The following is a 21,969-nucleotide window of genomic DNA, read 5'->3' as shown; positions in this document are numbered from 1 at the left end:
ACCATTTATACACTTGGTTCATCAAAAGTCATAAGAAAATGAAAAGACAAGTTAAAAATAGAGGGAAGATATTTATAGTATATACAACTAACAAATAATTATTTTCTAAAATATAAAGAATGTCAAAACTATGAAAAGATGCTCAATCTCATTAGTGATCTGAGAAATGCCAAAATTGAGATACGATTTTTTTACCTACTGGATTAAAAAGTTAGGAAGTCTGACAGTGCCAAGCATTGGTGATAATGTGGAACTGGGAGCAATATGAATGGCACAAGCAATTTAGAAGAGAATTTCATGTTACCTTATATATTTCAGGCTTATAATTCTACCACTGGGCATGGAGCATAGAAATACCATTTCCGGTGTGAGCTGGAGACATATACAATGCTCACAGCAGTACTTGGTGCAAAAACAACCAACCAAAAACAACCAGAATATCCATCAATATTAGACTAGACAAAAAATGATTTATGACCATCATAAATAGATCCAAATGAATACATATATTGTAATATAGTCATTCAAAGTAAACAACAGTTGGCCGGGCGCAGTGGCTCACACCTATAATCCCAGCACTTTGGGAGGCTGAGGCAGGTGAATCACTTGAAGCCAGAAGTTTGAGACCAGCCTGGCCAACATGGTGAAACCCTGTCTCTACTAAAAATACAAAAATTAGCTGGACATGGTGTCGCATGCCTGTAATCCCAGCTACTTGGGAGGCTGAGGCAGGAGAATTGCTTGAATCCGGGAGGCAGAAGTTGCAGTGAGCTATTGCACCACTGCACTCTAGCCTGGGTGACAGAGAGAGATCCTGTCTCAAACAAACGAACAAACAAACAAATAAACAAGGCAGACAACAACAGGTTGGACTCAAGCTATAACCATCAGTGTAAATGAATCTTAGAACAATGCCGAATTCAAAGGCCAGCTGTATCATGCATATGGAATGATGCCATTTCTAGACACTTCAAAAAAAGCAAAACTAAACAATACAGATACTACATATACATTATATAGACATTACGTATCTAGTGATACATACTATGTGCTAAACTAGGAAGAAATGCAAGGCTAGTGGTCATCTCTGGGAAGATGTAGGGATGGCGGTGGGAAGGAGAGCACGGGTTTCCAAGGTGCAAGTTCTGTTCTCCCCAACCATGCTCCAGATGCCCAAAAGCATACAGAGGAAAACAGTAAAGCTTTAGATTGAGGTGGAATATTGAATTCTTACAAGCTAGGTGCCTTTCCCAACACTTCTTCCAAAGAAGGAAACGTAGCCAGGAGTTAAGGATAATAGCAGAATTGTGCCCTGGCTCTGCGGAACTCAACTAGCTGCCCTGGATAGGGCGTTCATGGTATACCTGCTGTGTCTGTGTCCCTCCTCTCCCTCCCCCTCCTCCATTCTTCCCTCCCGCTCTTTCTTTCTGGGGCTAATTTGCTACACAGCATTAGATAGCCAGAACACCTAGGTCCTAGCATAAGCCCCACTTCCTCCAGGAAGCCACCTGACTCCCTCCAGCAATAGCTCTGCACTTCACCTTTGTATTCGCTCCTTACTATGGTCAGCAGACTTCTAAGATGGCCCCCAAAGATTGCCACCTGGTATTCATGCGCTCGTGTTATTCCCCTCCTCTTGAATGAGCTGGACCTAGTGACTCCTAGTGCATAGAATACAGTAAAAGTAATGGGATAACAATTTCCAGATTAAGTTATAAAAGACACTGTTGGCCAGGTGTGGTGGCTCACGCCTGTAATCCCAGCACTTTGGGAGGCCGAGGTGGGTGGATCACCTGAGGTCAGGAGTTCGAGACCAGCCTGACCAACATGGTGAAACCCTGCCTCTCCTAAAAATACAAAAATTAGCCAGGCACGGTGGAGGCGCCTATAATCCCAGCTACTCAGGAGGCTGAGGCAGGAGAATCGCTTGAAGCCGGGAGGAGGAGGTTGCAGTGAGCTGAGATCACGTCATTGTACTCCAGCCTGGGCGACAGAGCGAGACTTCGTCTCAAAAAAAAAAAAAAAAAAAAAAAAAAAAAAAAGAAAGAAGAAAAAAGACACTGTGACTTCCTCCTTGCTAGCAGACTCTCTCTTGCTGACTTGATGAACCAAGCTGGACAGGCCGACGTGGCAAGGAATTGAGGTTTTCAGCTAACAGCCAGCAAGTGGACCAGTCTAGCAGCCCACAAGGAACTGAATCCTGCTGATATGATTTGGCTGTGTCCTCACCCAAATCTCGTCTTGAATTCCCTGTTGTGGGTGGGACCCAGTGGGAGAGAATTTAATCATGGGAGTGGTTTCCCACATACTGTTCTAGTGGTAGTGAGTAAGTCTCTCGAGATCTGATGGTTTTATCTGAGGTTTCCATTTCTGAGTCTTCCTCATTCTCTCATTTTTTTGCCTGCCACCATCCACGTAAGATGTGACTTGCTCTTCCTTGCCTTCCGCCGTGATTGTGAGGCTTCCCCAGCCACTTGGAACTGTAAGTCCAATTAAACCTCTTTCTTTTGTAAATTCCTCAGTCTTGTGTATGTCTTTATCAGCAGCGTGAAAACGAACTAATATACCTGCCAACAACGAGAGTGATCTTTAAAATGGATCCTGCTCCAGCTGAACCTTGACTGGCGCCTGTGGGAGACCCTGAAATGGGGGACAGAGCTAAATCATGCCCAAATTCCTGACCTACAGGAACTGTGAGATGATAAATACGAATAAATATGGGTTGCTTTAAGCCAGTAAGTTTTGGAGTAATTTGTTATGCAGTGATAGACGCACTGAGGTCATTCAGAGCTGGAACGTATCTCACATCCCTTGCAGTCCCTGGTAGGGAGTACAAGGACACCTCATTAATTCTCAAATTAATGACCAAATTTTGAAATTATTTCACTAGGAAACTGGAAAAATGAATTATGGGAAGATAATATTTTAAATATTTAATTTATCCTGATATATATATATATAATTTATTCTCAAGATATATATACATATATATATATTTTTTTTTTCTGATCCACTGTCAGAAAACAACTGTTAATAGAGAACCCACATTACTCCAAAATTGCTCCAAATTTCAGCTAGAGAGAGAGAGAGAGAACGAGAGCGAGCACATGGGCATAAGAGCAAGCCATTTCCAAGGAATTTCATCTCACTTCCCACGAGTGAGGGTCCTCCTAATGTTACAGGATCTTTGGGGTGTTGGTTTTCTGGCTGGAAACCTCTGTGGCCAGTGGTGCCTTTGCCCGAGTTTTGTTCAAGCCTGCTGGGCTCGTTCCACCCACTCAGCCTGCCTGGCTGAGCTCGGCTCACACTACCGGCCTGGATCCCATGCCTGCCAAGGGCAAGTCAGGTATGGAGCAGCAAGGGGTGTGTAAGCGTGGGGTCCAACCACTGCCAGTTAGACACACCAGCTGCTGCAGAGAAGCGGGCAGCTCCAAGTGCTGGCATGGGTGCGGGCTCTCTGCAAGGCTGCAGCTGGACCAGGCATGCACTGCAAACAGCTTCCACGGCTGCCAGTGCCCAAGACAGTGGTGCCCAGTAGCCTGAAGATGCTAGGAACTGCATGGCCCCAAAGAGGGAGTCACAGCCCTGACTCACTGAACTCCCAGGTCTGGGTTCCTCGAAGGGCTGCAGATCTTCTCTCCTTCTCTTCGTGCGCAATGTGGTGAGCAAGGGGTGTCTTAGCCCAGTTTGTGTTATAGCTTTTTTTTTTTTTTTTTTTTTTTTTTTTTTTTTTTATGAGACGGAGTCTCACTCTGTCGCCCAGGCTGGAGTGCAGTGGCACACGGTCTCTGCTCACTGCACGCTCTGCCTCCCAGGTTCACGCCATCCTCCTGCCTCAGCCTCCCGAGTAGCTGGGACTGCAGGCGCCTGCCACCACATCCGGCTAATTTTTTGTATTTTTAGTAGAGACGGGGTTTCACCGTGTTAGTCAGGATGGTCTAGATCTCCTGACCTTGTGATCTGCCCGCCTCGGCCTCCCAAAGTGCTGGGATTACAGGCGTGAGCCACCGCGCTGGGCCATGTTATAGCTCTTTTAGCCTCACCATTTGGCGGGTCCTGAGTTCTTGTCCTGTGGCCAGGAAGAATGAAGTATGTGCACAGATGTGGATGAGCAAGACAAAGAGGAGCTTTATCAAGTGACAGAACAGCTCAGAGGAGACCTGCAGGGAGTAGCTCCTTTCTGCAGCCAGGGTGTTCCGATGAGTGTTCAGCTCCTAGCAGAGAGGGTAGCTCCTCTCTCCAGGCAGGTCATCCCAACAAGTGTTCAGCTATCAGCAGAGAGGGTAGCTCTTCTCCGCAGCTGGTTGTCCCATTGTCTCTGCTCTGCTATGGCTGAGCCCAGGGCCTTTATGGGCCTCAGAAGGGAGAAATTGCATGCCAATTGGCCCATAGGCGGCCATAGGTGGGACCAGAAAAGGCACAAGTTCCCATTCCAGTCAGGTCCACGGAACTGGCAGCCCAGTCCGCAGCCTCCAGGCTGTCCTTGGCCTGAAGGTGGGGCCTCACCAGGGACCCGCCCCCTTCTGCCCAGGAGCCTGTCTGCCTCCTGCAGCCATCCATGGTGCCCAGACTGCTTGCACCAAGGGGCACCTGCAGGTCAGCACCAAGACACCCTTAGCCTACCCTTCAGTTTCCCCTCCCCTCCACCAGTGCTTATTGGTTCCCAAAGTCCAGAGGGGTCGACGTGGCAGGGGATGGCGTTTCAGTGTTGCCCCAAGCGTGCACACACGCTGCTGAGCTGTGACAATGCACGGCTTCAGCCCCAACCCCACTCTGAGATCTGGCTCCTGAGGATGCAGAGTGCAGAGACACCCAGGTCCTGTGCCTGGGAAAGTGAGTTTCCCACTTGCTCCATGGAACGTGCAGGCAGCTCTGGCCACGCCTCCTCACAGTCTGGGGTGGGGGTTCCGGTTCCTTGCTGGGGGCCATGCTGGCATCTGAAGCAGGGGGGACATCACCACAAGTTCTTCCCGTGGTCCCAGTGCTCAGAAGTGGCCTGGTGCTCCCCCTTGCCTGGCTCACAGCCCTGCCCAGCAGGGGTGCCTCCAGGAGCAGCCTACAGGCCCTGGGCCTGGTCCTAGGGAGCATCAGGCTCAGAGGTCACCCCGCTGTGGGGCAGACCCTGGGGATCCGGCCCTGGGAAGCCCTGTGCAGAGCCTCCTCCCAAGGTGCAGGAATCCGGCACCAGTCAGCAGGGAGGGTGCAGTGGCCATGCCACTGGCTGGGTCCCCAAAGTGAGCACCACTCCCACTTCCCACTCCAGGCCCCCAAAGGACAGCCCCAGCTCCGCGCCCCAGGCGTGGTCCCCGTGCCTCATGTACAAGCGTGGCACCACCCCAGGCCCAGCTCCGCCTGTGACCCCTCTCTGCCTGCTCCTTCATACACAACTACGCTGCTCCCCCATCGGCAGGCAACTCAGCCTGGCCCCACTGCGGCAGCCCCCAGGCGGACAGGTTCCAGGGGGATCCCTGCAGCAGGCTCTGGGGACTGTCCACCTCCTCCCCACGCCATCCCGGCAACAGCAAGCAACAGTGGTGGTAACGTGGATCAGGGTCCAGAGCAGTGGTGGCTCCGGGCCTGGAGGCAGGACCCACTCAGCCATACAGGGGTGGGGGCAGTGCAGTCGGCTGCCGCAGGGACACAGGGCACAGGGAACATGAGGCACAGGGGTCTCACCATCATTACTGCTGCCCCTGCAGCCCCTCCTGCCGTCACCACTCACATCTCCCTGCCAAGGCCGGCACAATGGCAGCAGCCACTTCAGACAGCCCACTGCTGCCATCACTAGGTACCAATGTGTTCACATCACTATTTCCCTCATGCTGACACCTTCCTGTGGAGGTGTCATTTTCTAACAAGCAATATTTTCCCACATCAGCTGGGATTCATAGCATTTTGAAAAACAAATCACAGTTTGAAGGTGGGGGACACCTTTTTATAGACATTACATTTAAGTATTTCCCTGGGTTTCTCTGTAACTAAAAAAAATAACTATAAGGAGATACAAAATTTCTTAAGTGATGGTAACTGGAAAGCAAGATTGCAGAAGCTACTGATTTGCTTGCTTACTCCAATTTTTCTATGATGATCATGCATTGCTTTGTGTATTAGTTTGTTTTCACACTGCTGTAAAGAACTACCTGAGACTGGGTAACATATAAAGAAAAGAGGTTTGACTCACAGTTCTGCATGGCTGGGGAGGCCTCACAAAACTTACCATCATGGCAGAAGGTGAAGGGGAAGCAAAGCACGTCTTACATGGTGGCAGGAGAGCGAGCGAGCGAGGGGGTAAATGCCAAACACTTTTAAACCATCAGACCTCGTGAGAACTGATGAGAATGGCATGGGGGAAACCATCCCCCATGATCCAACTACTTCCCACCAGGTACAATTTAAGATGAGATTTGGGTGGGTGGGGACACAGAGCCAAACCGTATCACTCTGCATGATTTTTAATATTCTAAGATCAAAAAGAAAAACATCACTTTCAAAGTACATGAATGATACCAACAGTAGTTAGAAAAGAATATGACATTTTATTTTCACTTATGGACATACAGTACATGAATTTAGAAATAAAATCGTCGCAGGATTCTGAAATACTGATACCTTAAGATCTAACACACTGATTAGTCCATTCCCTACAAAGCAGCCACATTAGCAGCTCAGATTTGGTCTTTGTTGTAGTTGTTGACATTAAGTTCTTTAAGTGAAATGCCCAGCAGCATTTAAATAATATTTTACAGCAGACATGAACTAAGTTTCAATATTCCATCTTTGGAACACATTATGCTTATTTACATGTTAACAGGTGGCTATATTTACTTACCCTATTGTGAGTTTAATGACTGATTTTAAGCTACAAAGGGTTTTCCAGCTATTATTTCCTTTAGAGTTTCTAAAAGTAACAACTTGTATCAATGTTTTACAAAAGATAATGATGAAAAAAAGGTAATGCTGAAATAAAGGCGCTTTTAGAAATATTTAAGGACAACATAAGGTATTAATATTGGAAAAAAACTGTACATATTTTCAAGCACAACACTGAAATATTGTAGCAGTGTTTAATTGAATTGTTTTAAAATAGTGGTAATTATACTACCTTACATACTGTTCTAATATTTAAATCTCTTAATTACAATTTGAATATACAATCTGACTTACAATTAGAACTATGCACAGTTTCCGAAGCATATTTTTCAGGTTTGTTTTTGCACATAAATTAATGTTTAAGTTGGTCCTTGATTTGGAGAACTATAACTACCTGGAAGCACTAAGTTTTAGACACATTTATTGACAGCCAACAAAATCCTTGACAGAGTGAAAAGCATCAAGAGTACCATGCGTGGAAAAGCGGCTGTTGCCCCCCAAGTGCAATATGAAATCTAGAACAAGACCCTCTCAGAGGCCTGCATGTCTCAATGACTGACCCTCAAAGAAACCAAAATGTACAGGAGGAAGTAGCTGACCAGTCATGGGCATCTTCCACACTGGGGCAATCTTTAAAACAGAGGTGGCTTTGGACCTCTAGCATAAGAGATAGACTTTACATTCTTTGATTTTATTTACACTTTTTTAAAAAGATAAAGTATATCTGAATTCTCTCATCACATCTAAACTGCTGGTGCACTGGCAGCTCAAGCTGATTAAAGTCATGAGGCAGCCCACCAGAGACTTTAAAAGAACCCCAGACCACATCCCCTCCTCTTTCCTATCATGAAGTCACAGACTGTCTCATCAAACTACTTGATGTCTGTAAGAGACTTACATTTTATAAACACAGTTAGCTTATTACTGAACTTTTAAGAAAAGTCCAAAGATGTGTGGAAAAGTATGCCTGCTAACAGTGACTGCTTCTACAAGGACAATAATGAAACTGAGCTACAAAAATAATTTTACTGTTTTAAATAATGAAAGGAGCTAGGTTTTTAAAATATATTACTTATTCTGCAACAGCTGATTAAACTGACAATCAATAGAATCCAATGAACAGATTCAGCTTCCATTCTGCAAGCTGAATTCAGGTTATATTTTAATTACAGAATAGCTTCAAATTATAAATCTAACTGTCCCAATAGCAAAGAGACCATCAAGGCAGTAACATCAGATCAATTCTGTCATCATCCTGCACGGAGCACAAGATGTGCTTTTGGATAAAGGCATTAAAAAGACCTTGGGCTGATGTGGAAAGCGGGTCAGTAAAGACTCCAGTTCTGCACAATGGAATCTTCCAAGCCAAGCCGCTTTCCACAAATACAAATTCAGTCTATCTTTTCCTTCTGGACCAGTCTGGGAGCATCAACAAAATCTTTGCCATTGTAAAGAATGATAAAAAATGTTCCAATGCTTGCAACTCCCCAGAAGAGCACATAGGCCAGTGTTTCTGTCCAAGTGTCACCTGTTGATATTAAGAAACAAAAAGCTAAATAAGGCATTTGTTGATATCAGACCCAGTTTTCAGCTGTTTAGCACATTTTGGCAACATTAAAGTTTACTAGCACATTCACAGCAAAAATATAAGAACCTCTTAATTAAGGTTTAAACTGGTGGTTCTCAAACCCTGGCTAGTACCAGAATCTTCTGCAGGGCTTGATAAAGCATCAACTGTTGAGCCCCAAGAATCTGCATTCCAGCAAGTTCCTAGTTCCCAGGTGATGCTGATGCTACCGATCAAGAGGCTACACTTTGAGAACCACTGGACTAAATGATTTCATATATTATACAAATAATAATCACTTTTAGTATATTTTAATAATACAAAAAACTATTGTTTAATTTATAGTTCTGTAACAGATATGAGCTATTATCAAAATACCTGCACAAAAAATTTTAATATTCATAAGTTATGAATACCAAACATAAGTTATCCAAAACTTTTCTGAAGTTACATATATTTTGTAGGGTATTTTTTGCACATACATAAATATATAAAACAAAAGTCAGTAACATTTGCTTTAGAGATGGGGTCTTGCTGTATTGCCCAGGCTACGGTGCAGTGGCTATTCACAAGCACGATTCCACTACTGATCAGCACGAAAGTTTTGTCCTGCTGTTTCCGACCTGTACTGGTTCACCATTCCTTAGGCAACCTGGTGATCTCCTGCTCAAAGAGGTCACCATATTGATGCTGAACTTAGTGTGGACATCCGATCAGCATAGCACACTACAGACCAGAACTCCTGGGCTCAAATGATCCTCCCGTTTCAGCCTCCTGAGTAGCTGGGACTATAGGCACACACCACAGCACCCAGCCAATAACATATTTGAATGACATATTTAGCCCAACTCTGCTGATACGCATTTTCCAAAGTCCGAAGTTCATAAAGGTTAGCAGCAGGCCAATGGGCAAAGATCTACTTTGTTTTACTCCTTGAATAGCTGAACCTAGAGAATAGCTTCTCTCTCTGCAACAGTACTGGCCTCATCTGCAGACGGAGAAACACATACAGGGAATAACGGCCAGTGAGAGAGCACACCAGGGAAGAAACCAGTCTCCAGACTCTTTCCTAACAAGCCCTCAGAGATCATGCTACATTTGTTTTCTATTCTCTTTGAAAACCACAGCAGGAGCTAGAAATCAGATATTGCCACACCCAAATGTCACAAAGTTCGTTATAACAATTAACTGACATGAGATGTTACTATCCACAGCATCCAATCTCTTTTTATGCAAAATATACTCAAATTTGCATAACTGCTAATTTTCATGGCTCTGAGTTTTAAAATTCTTCTTGGACAAAAAAAGGGCAGTTCCTTATTGGCCACTCTGCTGGACACACCCTAAAGGAATCATCCGTTTTATTCAGGCAGAGCCCTTGGTCTTGACTTTCCTGCCTCCCCAGAGGTTCTTTAGGTAAATGTGGGTATAGTCAGAACAACAAAATTAACTAATTTAACAGTACAGTGGCTCCCCAAAAATGGCATCCACTGGGTATGTTTTCAGGAAAGAAGGCAGAGGATCTAGAGAGAAAATGAGAGCAGGGCTGGCCGCTGAGGAACCTGCACATGCTGCCTCTTCCTTCCTGCCCCAAAACCCGCAGTCACGTCCCGGGCAATGCCTATGTCTCAACCTGTTTTTGTATTGTAAGGTAAGAATGGTTTTTACATTTTTAAATGGTTATAAACACAAAAACAAACAATGTGCAGCAGAGACCACACACCATCCATAAAGGCAAAAATATTTACTACCTGCTCTTTACAGAAAAATTTTGCTAACTATAATAATAGTAAGATGGCTCTTTCCCCCTACTCAACATTTCAGCATTTAGTCAAAACTACATCACAACTGTCTACAGGGCTGAGCACTGAGAGGAATACCGAGACGAACAGGTAACTGAGCCTCCCTATCAAAAAGGTGACAGAATTAGTGGTGGTGGTGGAGTAAGAGTCCTTAATTCAGCAAACATTTACTGAGGGTTTACTATATCCTGGACAAAGCAATGAGTAAGACACAGACCCTCAAAAAGTTGCTGATCCAGTGAAAAAGACAAACAAGTATGCAAATCATTACCATCCAAAAACAAATACACACTGGGTATGTCAGGTACACCAAAGAGGTATACTACCTCTGAAAAATAACTCCCTATGTATTAAGGAGGTTAAAAGAGGAAAGTGCTGGGAGAGAGGACCAGGAGTGCTGTGGAAATTCAGATAGAAGGTGAAGACTTCCGTGTGGGAGAGACACTCTGTGAGAGGGGAGCGTATGAATGGTGCCCTGAGGATGGTGGAATTCAGACAGGCAAGAAGAGGTTGGCTCAATGAATTCAGGATAGAGGATGAAGGCTGGAAGGTGCCTTTTCTTTCAGAGTGACTAGGATTGCACCTTCAAGGTACAATACACCAAGTCTCAGACTTAAACCTCCAAAATACAGGACATTACTCAAAGGAGAATAAAGAATACATTCTTCACACTTTAATCTTAAATGCTTTATTAACTCAGTAACATAGCAAAATATTAGGAGAAAAAACAAAACCAGTAAAGACCTTGTCCACTCAGGTTCTTAGGCAATTTTACTCTCAACCTATTAAAATTTAATGATAAGTAATATCTTAATCCATTAACATTTATTTGAGTTGGTTAGACTATACATTCTATAAATGGAATACTTTGCAGCCATTAGCAATTAAGAACATGGGAAAACATACTGCTTAGTGAAAAAAAGCAGATAATGAAAATATGTATCTCACCTCTGAAAAAAATCAGAGACACTTATAAATATTAAAACATCAAAATGTTAAGAGTGGTGAGCTTCTCTCTCAAAGGTATGATGATAAATAATATTTTCTCCTTTTCTGCCTACGTGTGTTTTCTACAATTACTATGTATTACTTTGGTAATGTGAAAGGAAAATAAAATCTCAGGACTCCAAATTTACTATGCCAAAGAGAAAAGTTAAACTTGGGAACTGAGTCTCACAAAACTACCCTCCTTTTGTTCCTAAGTAGACAGCTGCAAAGATAGTTGGCCACATATCCTCCCAGATGGCCACCCTCACAAACTGTCACAAGCAAATTCCATGTGGGCCCCAAAATCTTTACCTTTTCTAAAAGACAGTCCTGTCGAATCTCCCTCACCCTGACATTGTAAATTAACAGTTTATTTTCACAGGTAAGGGACAAAGACTAGAAAATCATTCCTCCGCCCACCCCAAAACAAATGCAGATTTGACTTCTCCCTCTACTCTATACTTTGTCTTACATAAAACACAGATTTACTGAGCGGGAGATGAATGCATAATTGACTGTTCCTCTACCCTCTCCTTTCACATGTAATGTGGATTCAGTGAGTGCTAATCAAAGCCTCACAAGAATGTGACCACTTATCTCACTACCTACCCTCCCCTTTTGTTTCCATTCCTCCTTCCCCTCCTGTACACCGTTTCACCATTTAATACTGAAGTCCTCAAAACTCTCTTTGGAAAAAGCACAAGATACTGATCCTACCGTAGCTTGTGTCTCTTTTTCCTGGGCAGGTTCTCAACCTTGGTAACTTAAGCCTCTGAACTGAGACCTGTCTCAGATACTTATTGGTTCACAGTAATAAGAAAAACATGTTTTTGAAATCTGAGGTTTAAAAAAAACCCATCAAACTACTAGGTATGTTATTTTTCTTCCTGTCACATCTAATGACTAATTTCATCTACTCCACTTTACCCATTAAATTTAATAGGGAAACATCAAGTGTTCAGTGAACTCAAAAACTTAAGATGTTGTAAAAGAAAGGTCAACATTCTAACTAAGAAACAAATGGAAGAATGTGTGGAGCTGACTTACCAGCCATCAGCAAACAGATAATGCACATTGAAAAGGCAACAACCATGATAATAGGCAACTGGAAAAGACAACAGAAAGAGATAATCATTTAAGAATGCTAACCAATGGCTGCAAAATCAGTTGTGCATGCATTGCTTGGGAAAAGAAAAAACCTCATCTGTCAACTAATACACACAGTATCTTTTGTCAACAAAACATTATTATTTATGGGTTCAATCACAACTGCCCTAGACTTTAGATGGGGAAAGTGGTAAGATCGGAAGAAGCATGCTTTTGCTCCAAGCCAAAGAGTGCTAAATGGAAGGAGGATGCCCAGATGAGAACCTAGAACACTAGGTCTCCCTTCCATTCCAGGGCACTTGACCCACTGGAAAGAAAATCCAGAGAGGCTCTTGCAGAGTCTGGTGAACGGAGAAGTCAAAAAGGAGAGAAGCATCAAAAATAAACCTTGCCTTCCATGTAACAAGTTTGTCTCTGGCAATTCCCTCAATGTAAAAGAACTGAAGTTTTCCTGAAATGAGAAACCTTCCACTTCCCCTTTGCTTATGTGACATCACACGAAAAGCATGTGTGAGACACTCTGAGGAAAAGAAAACAAATGCTCCACAGTTACTGTACTCCTCAGCCTGACCTCTTTGGAAAACTTAAGTATTTATATTTCATGTAATGAAATATAAACAACATATAACGTTTTAAATTAAGGAGACTGAAACCATCTATACCTTCAGACACAATGCTTTTAAAAACTTGAAAAATACAAAATGGTTTCTTACAGCCAGGAATTTCCAATCCCTTGGAACACTTAAAGGACTATGAGATTCTAATTCATCCACTGAATAGTTTCCAAGAAATAAGTCTATGGAATCCTAGAACAGAAAGGAAGAAATTAGTAACTCACCAAACTCAGTGTGAGATAACATTAGTGATGAACGATGCAAAGAGACAACCGCCTAATGCCAGGAAAGCATCAAATACAAACTTACTTGTCTAAATCCATCGGAAAAGTTGTTCTTATAATATCGTATCATTGAGTTCCAGCCATCCATTATAAGTCCCAAATGAGTTCTCTTTCCAGTTCTGGTTAAAGAGGTTAAATTTTAAGTTACAGGTTTGTACACTGAATTCTCACACTGTTTTATGGTCAATAAGCATAAGGAATAGAAATGAGTGACAGATTTTAAAAACTATCGCTGAAGATATAGATACTTCACAAAAGAAATCACTTGTAGGTCCAAGAAATACCTATTTTCTTTCTAAAATATTACCAAAGGAGGCACAAAGAAACACACTAATTCCAGTTGCAAAGACAAGAAATATGAAGAGAAATACACAGCCCAGGTTAAGTGGTAGGACACAGCAAAGCAGAGACTAGAAATCTTATTCTGCTCCCAGGGAATCCACACAGCAGAAAAAGAGCCACCGCATGCATAATACATTCAAAATGTTCTAATTCCTCATTACTCAGTGTGGTCTTTGAAAGCAGCATCAGCATCACCTGGGTGCTTTTTAGAGGCACATCTCAAGACTGGTGGTTCTGGTACACAGTAAGGTCTGAGAAGCACTGTGGAGCGGTGGCTCTCACCCCTCCCCAAGCATCAGAATCTCCCAGGGTGGCTAAGAACACACCAGAACCTGGGCCTCATCTCCCAGAAATCCTGACTCCACAGGTCTCAAGTGAAGCCCAGACACTGGAGATTTGCTGCTGTTGCTGCTGTTGTCTGAGAGCTGCCCAGGTGATTTTTAAAAGCTCCAGGACTGTGAACTACTGATGTGGAACGCTATTTTAAAAGCACGGCTTGCCTGGTAAAGTCAGTCTTCAAGGCACCAGTTCCCGCATATTGCTTGGCACAGGCATTTGCGTTGTCAGCCCAGGCTGTAGAAAAAAGTGAAAATAGCTGATAACGATTAAGATGACAAAGTTCTAAATCCAGAATATTAATTTATTTCAAACTTTGAGCAACTTTGTCTATATTAAAGAAATGACCTACCATTTTTGTAAATCTTCTCAAATTCATCTTGTTCTTCAAGCTTTTGTCCCACATGCAAAACTCCTAGTCTCTGGAATAAAAACCACACCCAGATTTATGTGTAATAGATTTTAGCAGACATGATTTAGGAAGAAAAAGCAGCCCCCAAATTGTATCTCATGGTTCCTGGTTGCTGGATGCAGGCCAGAAGTGTCTGTTGTCTACAGGGAGCCCCAGCTTGCAGCAGCCGTCTCCTGCCCAGGGCAGACTGTAAAGCCTCTCCTGAGGGCACCTTTGCCTTGCAGCTCCCGCACTCCCTTGAGGGACAGCAGCAGGACTATATTCAGAGAGTGTGTCAGGAGGGAGAGTGAAAGCAGCTGTAGGATTCCAGCCGCTACTTCCTCCCTCTCACCCCTAATCTTCCACTGCTTCTACCCCCTTGAGATCCCCTCATATGCATCATCCTTCAACTTCTTCACCCCTGAGTCACCCCAACCTTACCCTCTGTCCCAGGGACCTTTGAGAATCTGATGAATGCCACCTAATCTACCTCCCCAAAAATACATACACACACACAGACCTTCACAAAGAATATCCCGGGGTTGCTGGGCCCCCTGAATCCCTTCTATGGACTCCCCTTTGGAGACCACGAACCACAGATGAGGGGTCCCCACCTTGTCTCAGACCATCACCTCTGAGAACCACCATCTTCATTGCTTACCTCAGATGACACCTCATCTCCACCTCAGAAGGAGTTATTCCCACCCTCAGACACAGCACAGGAGCCACCTTGGTGACCTTTAGCTGGGTAAGAACTCTGCCTTCACTGGCGGACGTGGAGAGGCACAAGTAGATAGCCCCTACACTAGCAGGCAAAGCTGCTGGCGAGGCTCCTGCCCCCACTCTCTGAAGGTTGGTTAAGTTTCATAATACTATATATAGCATGTAAAATTGTAAAATATGGATTGCAGAACCTAGTCAAGTAAGTTTTGGTTAATCAGCCATGGAACCAAACCATTCCTAATATTGTTTCTATTAAAAAATACACTCAGAAGACCTTCCAACAGACAAGGACATAGCACAATACAAACTACAGACTATTCCAACAGGGACAGCACTCCTCTAGCAGGTGCGACTTCAAGATTCACGAAGCATTCATTCTGAAGGGGGTATTTTACCTCCATAATTTCTTTCTCGGTATCATACAATTGTCAGAAATAAAGTTGAATGCTTACTAATTCCCTGAACAGGAAACCATGTGGTATGCATTTTGTCTGCCCCTCACAACAAATGCCAATGTGATTTAGAAATTGGGGCTCTACGTCTTTTTCATTCCAAATATACACAGAAGAAAAAAACTATTTTTCTCATCAGCATAGTCTAGTGATAAAGCAAAGCTGTGTCAGAAACTTTTTACTTTGGAGTCAATATCCCTTGCTAGTAATAAGAGAAAGATAAATAGAAACAATCTTGAGGTGCTACTTTTGTACTAATGAAATAGAAAAAAAAGAGGCTAGACACAGTGGCTCAAGCCTATAATCCCAGCACTTTGGGAGCTGAGGCAGGTAGACGGCTTGAGCCCAGGGGTTTGAGACCAACTTAGGCAACATGGTGAAACTCTTGTCTCTACAAAAAATACAAAAATTAGCCAGGCGTGGTGACACACGCCTGTAGCCCCAGCTTTGTGGGAGGCTGAGTAGGTATGATGGTTTGAGCCCAGGAGGCAGCGGTTGCAGCAAGCCGAGATTGCGCCACTGCACTCTAGCCTGGGCAACAGAGCCAGACCCCGTCTCAAGGAAAAACAAAAAAAATTAAAATTAAAATATCAAATGCTGGAAAGAGTTCAATGAAATGGATTTACTTATTCATTGCTGGTGTCAGTGTAAACTGGAATGACCCTCTTGGAAAATAATATATGTATTCTCTTTAACCCAGTAATTCTACTAGGAATTAACATGAAGGAAATAATTCCAGTTAATAATAACATATACAGATGCATTCTCTACAGTGTTATTTATAAACTAAAAATGTAGCAATCTGAATGGCTTAGTAAATTACAGCACAACAATACAACCATCAGAAACTGTGATTACATAAATGCTAAGGGAAAATGGCAAAAGTGAAAACTGTGCATACATAGACTGACCATAGTTATGGAAAATGTGACATCCATGGGCAAGACACAAAAATAAAAAGAGCTGGGTTAGGGTGGGGGCAATGTGAATATTTTATGTTACTGGGTTTTGAAGATGATGTTTAATTTTCTGCTGTGTTGTTTTTCAATTAAAAAAAAAAAAAAAGCATTCGCACCTGAAGTTGGGCCTGAAGTGAACGACGAGCTAACAAACTCTGGATCACATTGGTTCTATCTAGACAATCCATGCAATTGCTTCGGAACACGCCTTCCTGGTTTGCCACCACCTGGCCAGCAGAGTCCACTAGAAAATAACTAAAACATATTTGTATAAACACTCTCATACCAAAGAGGTCAGATTTACTAAGGACTTAACTCTTACAACATGGGTCTCATTTCAGTGACGTTATTGAAAACTGTAAATTAAAAGGTCAGATAGGAATGTGTAGTCAGGCATATGTGATTATCCTAGACCAAAAAGAAGTCTAAATGGCTGAGGCAAAACAGTCCCCTATCCAAAATATGGCTGAAGATTAGAGATCATCTCACCCCAAAGATGTGAAAAATAGAGTTAAGAGTATTAAAAAGGTGGTTGTGCAAATCGATCATGTTTCCCAAAGCCAGATGAGGGTTTCCTCTAACATTATTATTCCAACTATATCCCTGGATATCAGGGTTTTATGATTCATATACTATCTTTAGAATCCTCTGGGTTGCTTGTGAAAAAAGATTCCTGGCCTTGAGATCAACTGAATCAGAATCTCTGAGGCAAGGATTGAATATTTTGCATTAAAAATACTTTTAGCTGGGCGTGGTGGCACATGCCTGTAATCCCAGCTACTTGGGAGGCTGAGGTGGAAGGATTACTTGAGCTTAGGAGTTCAAGACCAGCCTGGGCAACATAACGAGTCCCTGCCTCTAAAAGAACAAAAACTTAGCCAGGCATGGTGGTGCATACCTGTATATAGTCAGAAGGCTAAAGTGGGAGGATCACTTGAGCCCAAGGGTTAAAGGCTGCAGTGAACTATGACCACACCACTGCACTCCAGCCTGGGTGACAGAGCGATATTCTGTATCTAAATTTAAAAAAAAAAAAAATTTTTTTTAATACTTTCAAAAATTCTTTTTTTTTTTTTGAGATGGAATCTCCCTCTGTTGCCCAGACTGGAGCACAGTGGCGTGATCTCAGCTCACTCCAACCTCTGCCTTCCAGGTTCAAGTGATTCTCCTGCCTCGGCCTCCTGAGTAGATGTGATTACAGGCACCCACCACCATGCCCGGCTAATTTTTATATTTTTAGTACAGATGGGGTTTCACCATGTTGGCCAGGCTGGTCTTGAACTCCTGACCTCAGGTGATCCGTCTGCCTTGGGTTCCCAAAGCGCTGGGATTACAGGCGAGAGTCACAGCCCCCGGCCAAAAAAAAAAAAAATTCTTAAATGGGTGATACATGGAAACAGTACAAGATTTATAAAGTATAATTGGGTATTATTTGAAAAATCAGTTTCCCTTTCTCCCCTTAAACACCCGAATCTCTGTACTGCAACCAACCACAGTTACCAGTTCCCATGTTTTCTTTAACAAGCTCCTTGATAATTCTATGAATTCAAAAATCTGACAACACACAGTGTGCTGGTTAAGAATATGGATTCAGGAAGCAAACAATCTGTTTGCTAGCTTTAGCATCATATGCAACTTACTAACTGTAGAACTTTAAATAGTAAGCTTATTCATCCACAAAATGGAGGTAACAGCAGCACCACCATTAGGCTTCTCTAAGGTTTGAATGAGACAACACATAATGCACATAAAGTACTTAGCACAGTGTATGGAACACAGCATACAATGAATACTGGATAATATTAACTACTGAAATTATTTTCCAAAATCCAAGAGGAGGAAGAAAATGCAACAGATTCATCAAGGGCTAAATACAAATCATGACCTCAGGAACAAGACCCTGGAAGAATGTGTTAGGATGAAAAATCTACATATGGATCATGCAGAATTGGTAAGGTTCGTTTAGAGTTGGTGTACATACATATGTGTGCAAGGGTGTATATGTGTGTTTGTACCCCATTAATACTTATAAAATCCCAGATATGTTATAAATATTATTGCTTAAACCATACAGTAAGTTATCATCTCTACTTTACAAATGAAGAAACCAAAGTCTGAAGATAGTAACTAAGTGGCCCTGGGTCATATTACTACTAAGAGAAAAACTTAAATTCAAATCAAGGTGTGTTGGACTCCAAAGCCCAGATTCTTTCCACTACCCCAAAAACCCCTAGAAAAAAGTCTCAAGAGATCATCTGAGAGTCACCAGTGAAAGCTCTGCTCTCCCTGTGGACCACGGTGAACGGCAACGAACACAAACTCTGGAGTCAACCCTCCTTCTTTCTTACACTCCTGCATGGCAGCAGTTAATGGGTGAACCCAAGGAACCACCTCCTCCAACAACATGCCGGGCCCAGCCAATGTTTTCTCTAATGGCCCAACAACAGTAGGTCAATTTCCCTTCTGTGTTCGTGACAAAACCTCACAGAAAAAAAGCAGATTTAAATAACTGTAGTTGATTACCTAATGTATATAAAAAGACATTTTTGAGAACTGAGCAAATATCTATCAAAGAGGTTTTACTATATTATTGTGTAACAAATTAAAAAGTGCATTTGGGTTGGCAGGTTTACAACTATCACACATAGGCAGAAGAAAATGATAGTATGGTTAACAGATTCCTTCTTCTGGCTTTTAAATCAGTAAAGACTGACGCGCACCGAGTATGGTAAACCTGAACCAGTATGATAATATAGTACTGCAAAGACATTCAGACTTTTGATCCATCAATCCTACTCTGAAGAATTTTTTAAAGAAATAAAAAGATTTAACAGATGTAAAATATCTATAATGATTCATGGCACCACAATCTTTCATGATACAAAGAGGAAAGGAAATAAACCAGGTGCTCAGGGTGAAGAAAAGCACTTCTTTAGAACTACGTTATGACAAAACAATACAGAAAAGCCATTAAACCCTATCATTACAGACACTGTACAGGTTAACAACAAAATACTTGTGATAGAATGTCTAGTGGAAACAACAATATAAGATATTAGTAAACCAAGTTCAATTATATAAAAATTTGTAAATGTGTGGTAGATAATTTATAAATATATGAAGATACCTGGCCTTGGGTCATTTTTAAGAATTTAAAAATATTTTGAAGTCACCAAGTCTCATCTTTCCAGTAAAGAAATTAAAAATAATAAAACAGTATAGATAAGCAATGACAATCCAGTGAACTGTATTTATAAGTCTGCTGGATGATGCATAATAAAATATGACTGATATATATACCTCTTCTCTCTGCCTCCTTAAGGAAATAATATAGCTTACCTTAATTCATCTTGCATTTCTGCTACCTGATCCAATAAAATACTTAGTCGATCCCATCTCATATTTTTACATTCCTTATGGAAGTCAAAGGCAATGTATCTACCAAAAGAAAAGATATTCAGAAACTGACCAGAGATCATTCATTTTCCTTCTATTAATAATACCTTCATAAGCTGATTTTCCCCTTTATATCAGTGCATACATATTTCTTGGGAATACTAGAACCTCCTTCACTCTGGGTTTATCACTATACATATACTACATGCACACACATACCCCTTCTCATGCTCACACCTATCAGAGGAAAATATATATATATATGATATGAGCAGATATATATATATATATATATATATATATGTATACATGAAAATACAAAATACATGCATATGTCTATCCTCACATGTTCTTCTGGGGGCCCTCAGTAAGGAGTAGAGGAGAAACACAACAAATGCTTAGTGAAGAAAGCTCAAGTACAGCAATCAGGTATGCCCTGCAAAGAGGCCTTAGTCCAAATTCCTCAAGACAATTCTAGTGGCAAAGTATGACCTATGGAAACTCTCTGGGGCACAAAGCCTCAATGAGGGAATTTGAATCAGAGACTAAACTCAAAACTCGACTGAAAAGAAGTTATTCTGCAACATAATTTAATGCTACAGAAATTTCAAGCCAACAAAATATCATGCTCTGATCTACTGAAAAAAATGCAAGCTGAAATACATGTCTAGTGAGCTCTATGTAATCATGCACATATGTAAGTGCACATCTCATGTGAAAAGATCTGCAACAGATTTCTAGTGAGGTACCTCATCATTCCACTTCCCAAAGAAGACACCATTGTTGCAAATGTCTGCTCAAGTGGCTTCTCTGAGCCCTTCTGGTTAATCTGCAAAAATTTCAAACACCATAGTTTTCAGTTAATTTCAAAGGAGAGAGTGACATCAGAAAAAGGACAAAGTAGGAAGCTCTAAGCTCTCATTCTCCCACAGAAACATAAAAAATTCCCAGAAGCTGTCTGAGCCAACTTTGTAGGAGCTCTAAAAAAAGATCAAAGGTTTTATAGTAACCTACCCAAGCACCCAATAAAGAAAAAGTCACTTTCAAAATGGTGGGAAAGTTTTGTGGCATTTAACTTGTCCTTGACCCAGCCCCTCCCCAGAGTGGTGACAATCTTAGTCTTACATGGGAATAACCTGGTTCTTAGTTCTCCTCATCAAACTAGAGGAGGCAGACCAGACCTTATCTGCAAATAATTGTGGACCTCTGTTCTAACATGAAGGACTAACTGGTCTCTGTCCCACATATCTCTGAACACGAGCAGTAAAAGTGGTGACCACTGCTTGTAAAAGCTACAAGAGGAATATAAATCAATGGATGCCTGAGGCAAAATATCCTGTATGGAAACATATAATAGACCATTTAAAGACTGGAGAAGAAGCTGGGTGATATTCTTTGGGAAATTAGGACTTTCAAAAGCAGCCATGTATATGAAGGAGTTTTGAAGGCCACCCACACAACCAGGCAAGATGCATGCTCAGAAGAGTCCTGAGAAGACCTTAAACCTTCACCACAGACTGATCCCTAGGCTCACAGCAAGCCTGGCTAATCAGTAAAGGACTGTCCCAGCATACAACAAGTCTGCAAAGAATGGGGGACAGGGTTGTTCTCTCATTTTTGCTTTCCTTTTTTGTCTGTCTATTTCAGTTCTTGGAATTCAATGAAACTTGTCAAAACAGCTGAACATAAGCAAAAGGAACAGACCTCAGTGAACATACACAATAAGAAACAGTTTTGGCAAAAATAGTTCCGAAAAGTCTCAAGAAAAAAAAAAAGGATTAGTAGAGTCTTTAACAATCAAATAAAACAAAAAACTCCCAGCAAATCCTAGGGGAAAAGGAGACTCTGACTTCCAGAGTTATGATATCATAATAATCAAACATACAATTAAAAAAAAAATCACAGGTACACAAATAAACAGAAAAAAATGGCTCACTCAATGGAACATAAGAAATTGACAGAAATTGTTCCTGTGGAAGCCAAGACAGGACTTGGCTTATTAGATAAAGACTAGACTTATTAGACTAGACTTACTAGACTAGACTTATTAGACAAATACTTTAAAGCAACTGTCTTAAAAACAAAGAGCTAAGGGGAAACACAGACAAAGAACTAAAAGAAATCAGGAAAACAATACAC

The 21,969-nt window shown here is 42.0% G+C and overlaps 1 protein-coding gene across 1 annotated transcript in view; it reads right to left on the bottom strand.

Moving 5' to 3' along the window:
• Positions 1-6,516: 6,516 nt before the first annotated feature.
• The window catches only part of SACM1L (SAC1 like phosphatidylinositide phosphatase), a 55,704-nt gene continuing 40,251 nt past the window's right edge, over positions 6,517-21,969 (bottom strand). The window contains exons 12-20 of the mRNA XM_050780514.1: positions 20,580-20,659; positions 19,774-19,872; positions 16,551-16,689; positions 14,262-14,331; positions 14,074-14,146; positions 13,257-13,350; positions 13,047-13,139; positions 12,274-12,331; positions 6,517-8,398 (exon numbers count right to left, since the gene is read on the bottom strand). Coding sequence (XP_050636471.1) covers positions 8,262-8,398; positions 12,274-12,331; positions 13,047-13,139; positions 13,257-13,350; positions 14,074-14,146; positions 14,262-14,331; positions 16,551-16,689; positions 19,774-19,872; positions 20,580-20,659 — 843 coding nt within the window. The 3' untranslated portion in view covers positions 6,517-8,261. The remainder of the gene's footprint in view (positions 8,399-12,273; positions 12,332-13,046; positions 13,140-13,256; positions 13,351-14,073; positions 14,147-14,261; positions 14,332-16,550; positions 16,690-19,773; positions 19,873-20,579; positions 20,660-21,969) is intronic.

This window comes from Macaca thibetana, chromosome 2 (assembly GCF_024542745.1).
Source record: "Macaca thibetana thibetana isolate TM-01 chromosome 2, ASM2454274v1, whole genome shotgun sequence".
In the NCBI taxonomy this organism is placed as follows: Eukaryota; Metazoa; Chordata; class Mammalia; order Primates; family Cercopithecidae; genus Macaca; species Macaca thibetana.
This window is presented reverse-complemented; position numbering and strand designations above follow the sequence as displayed.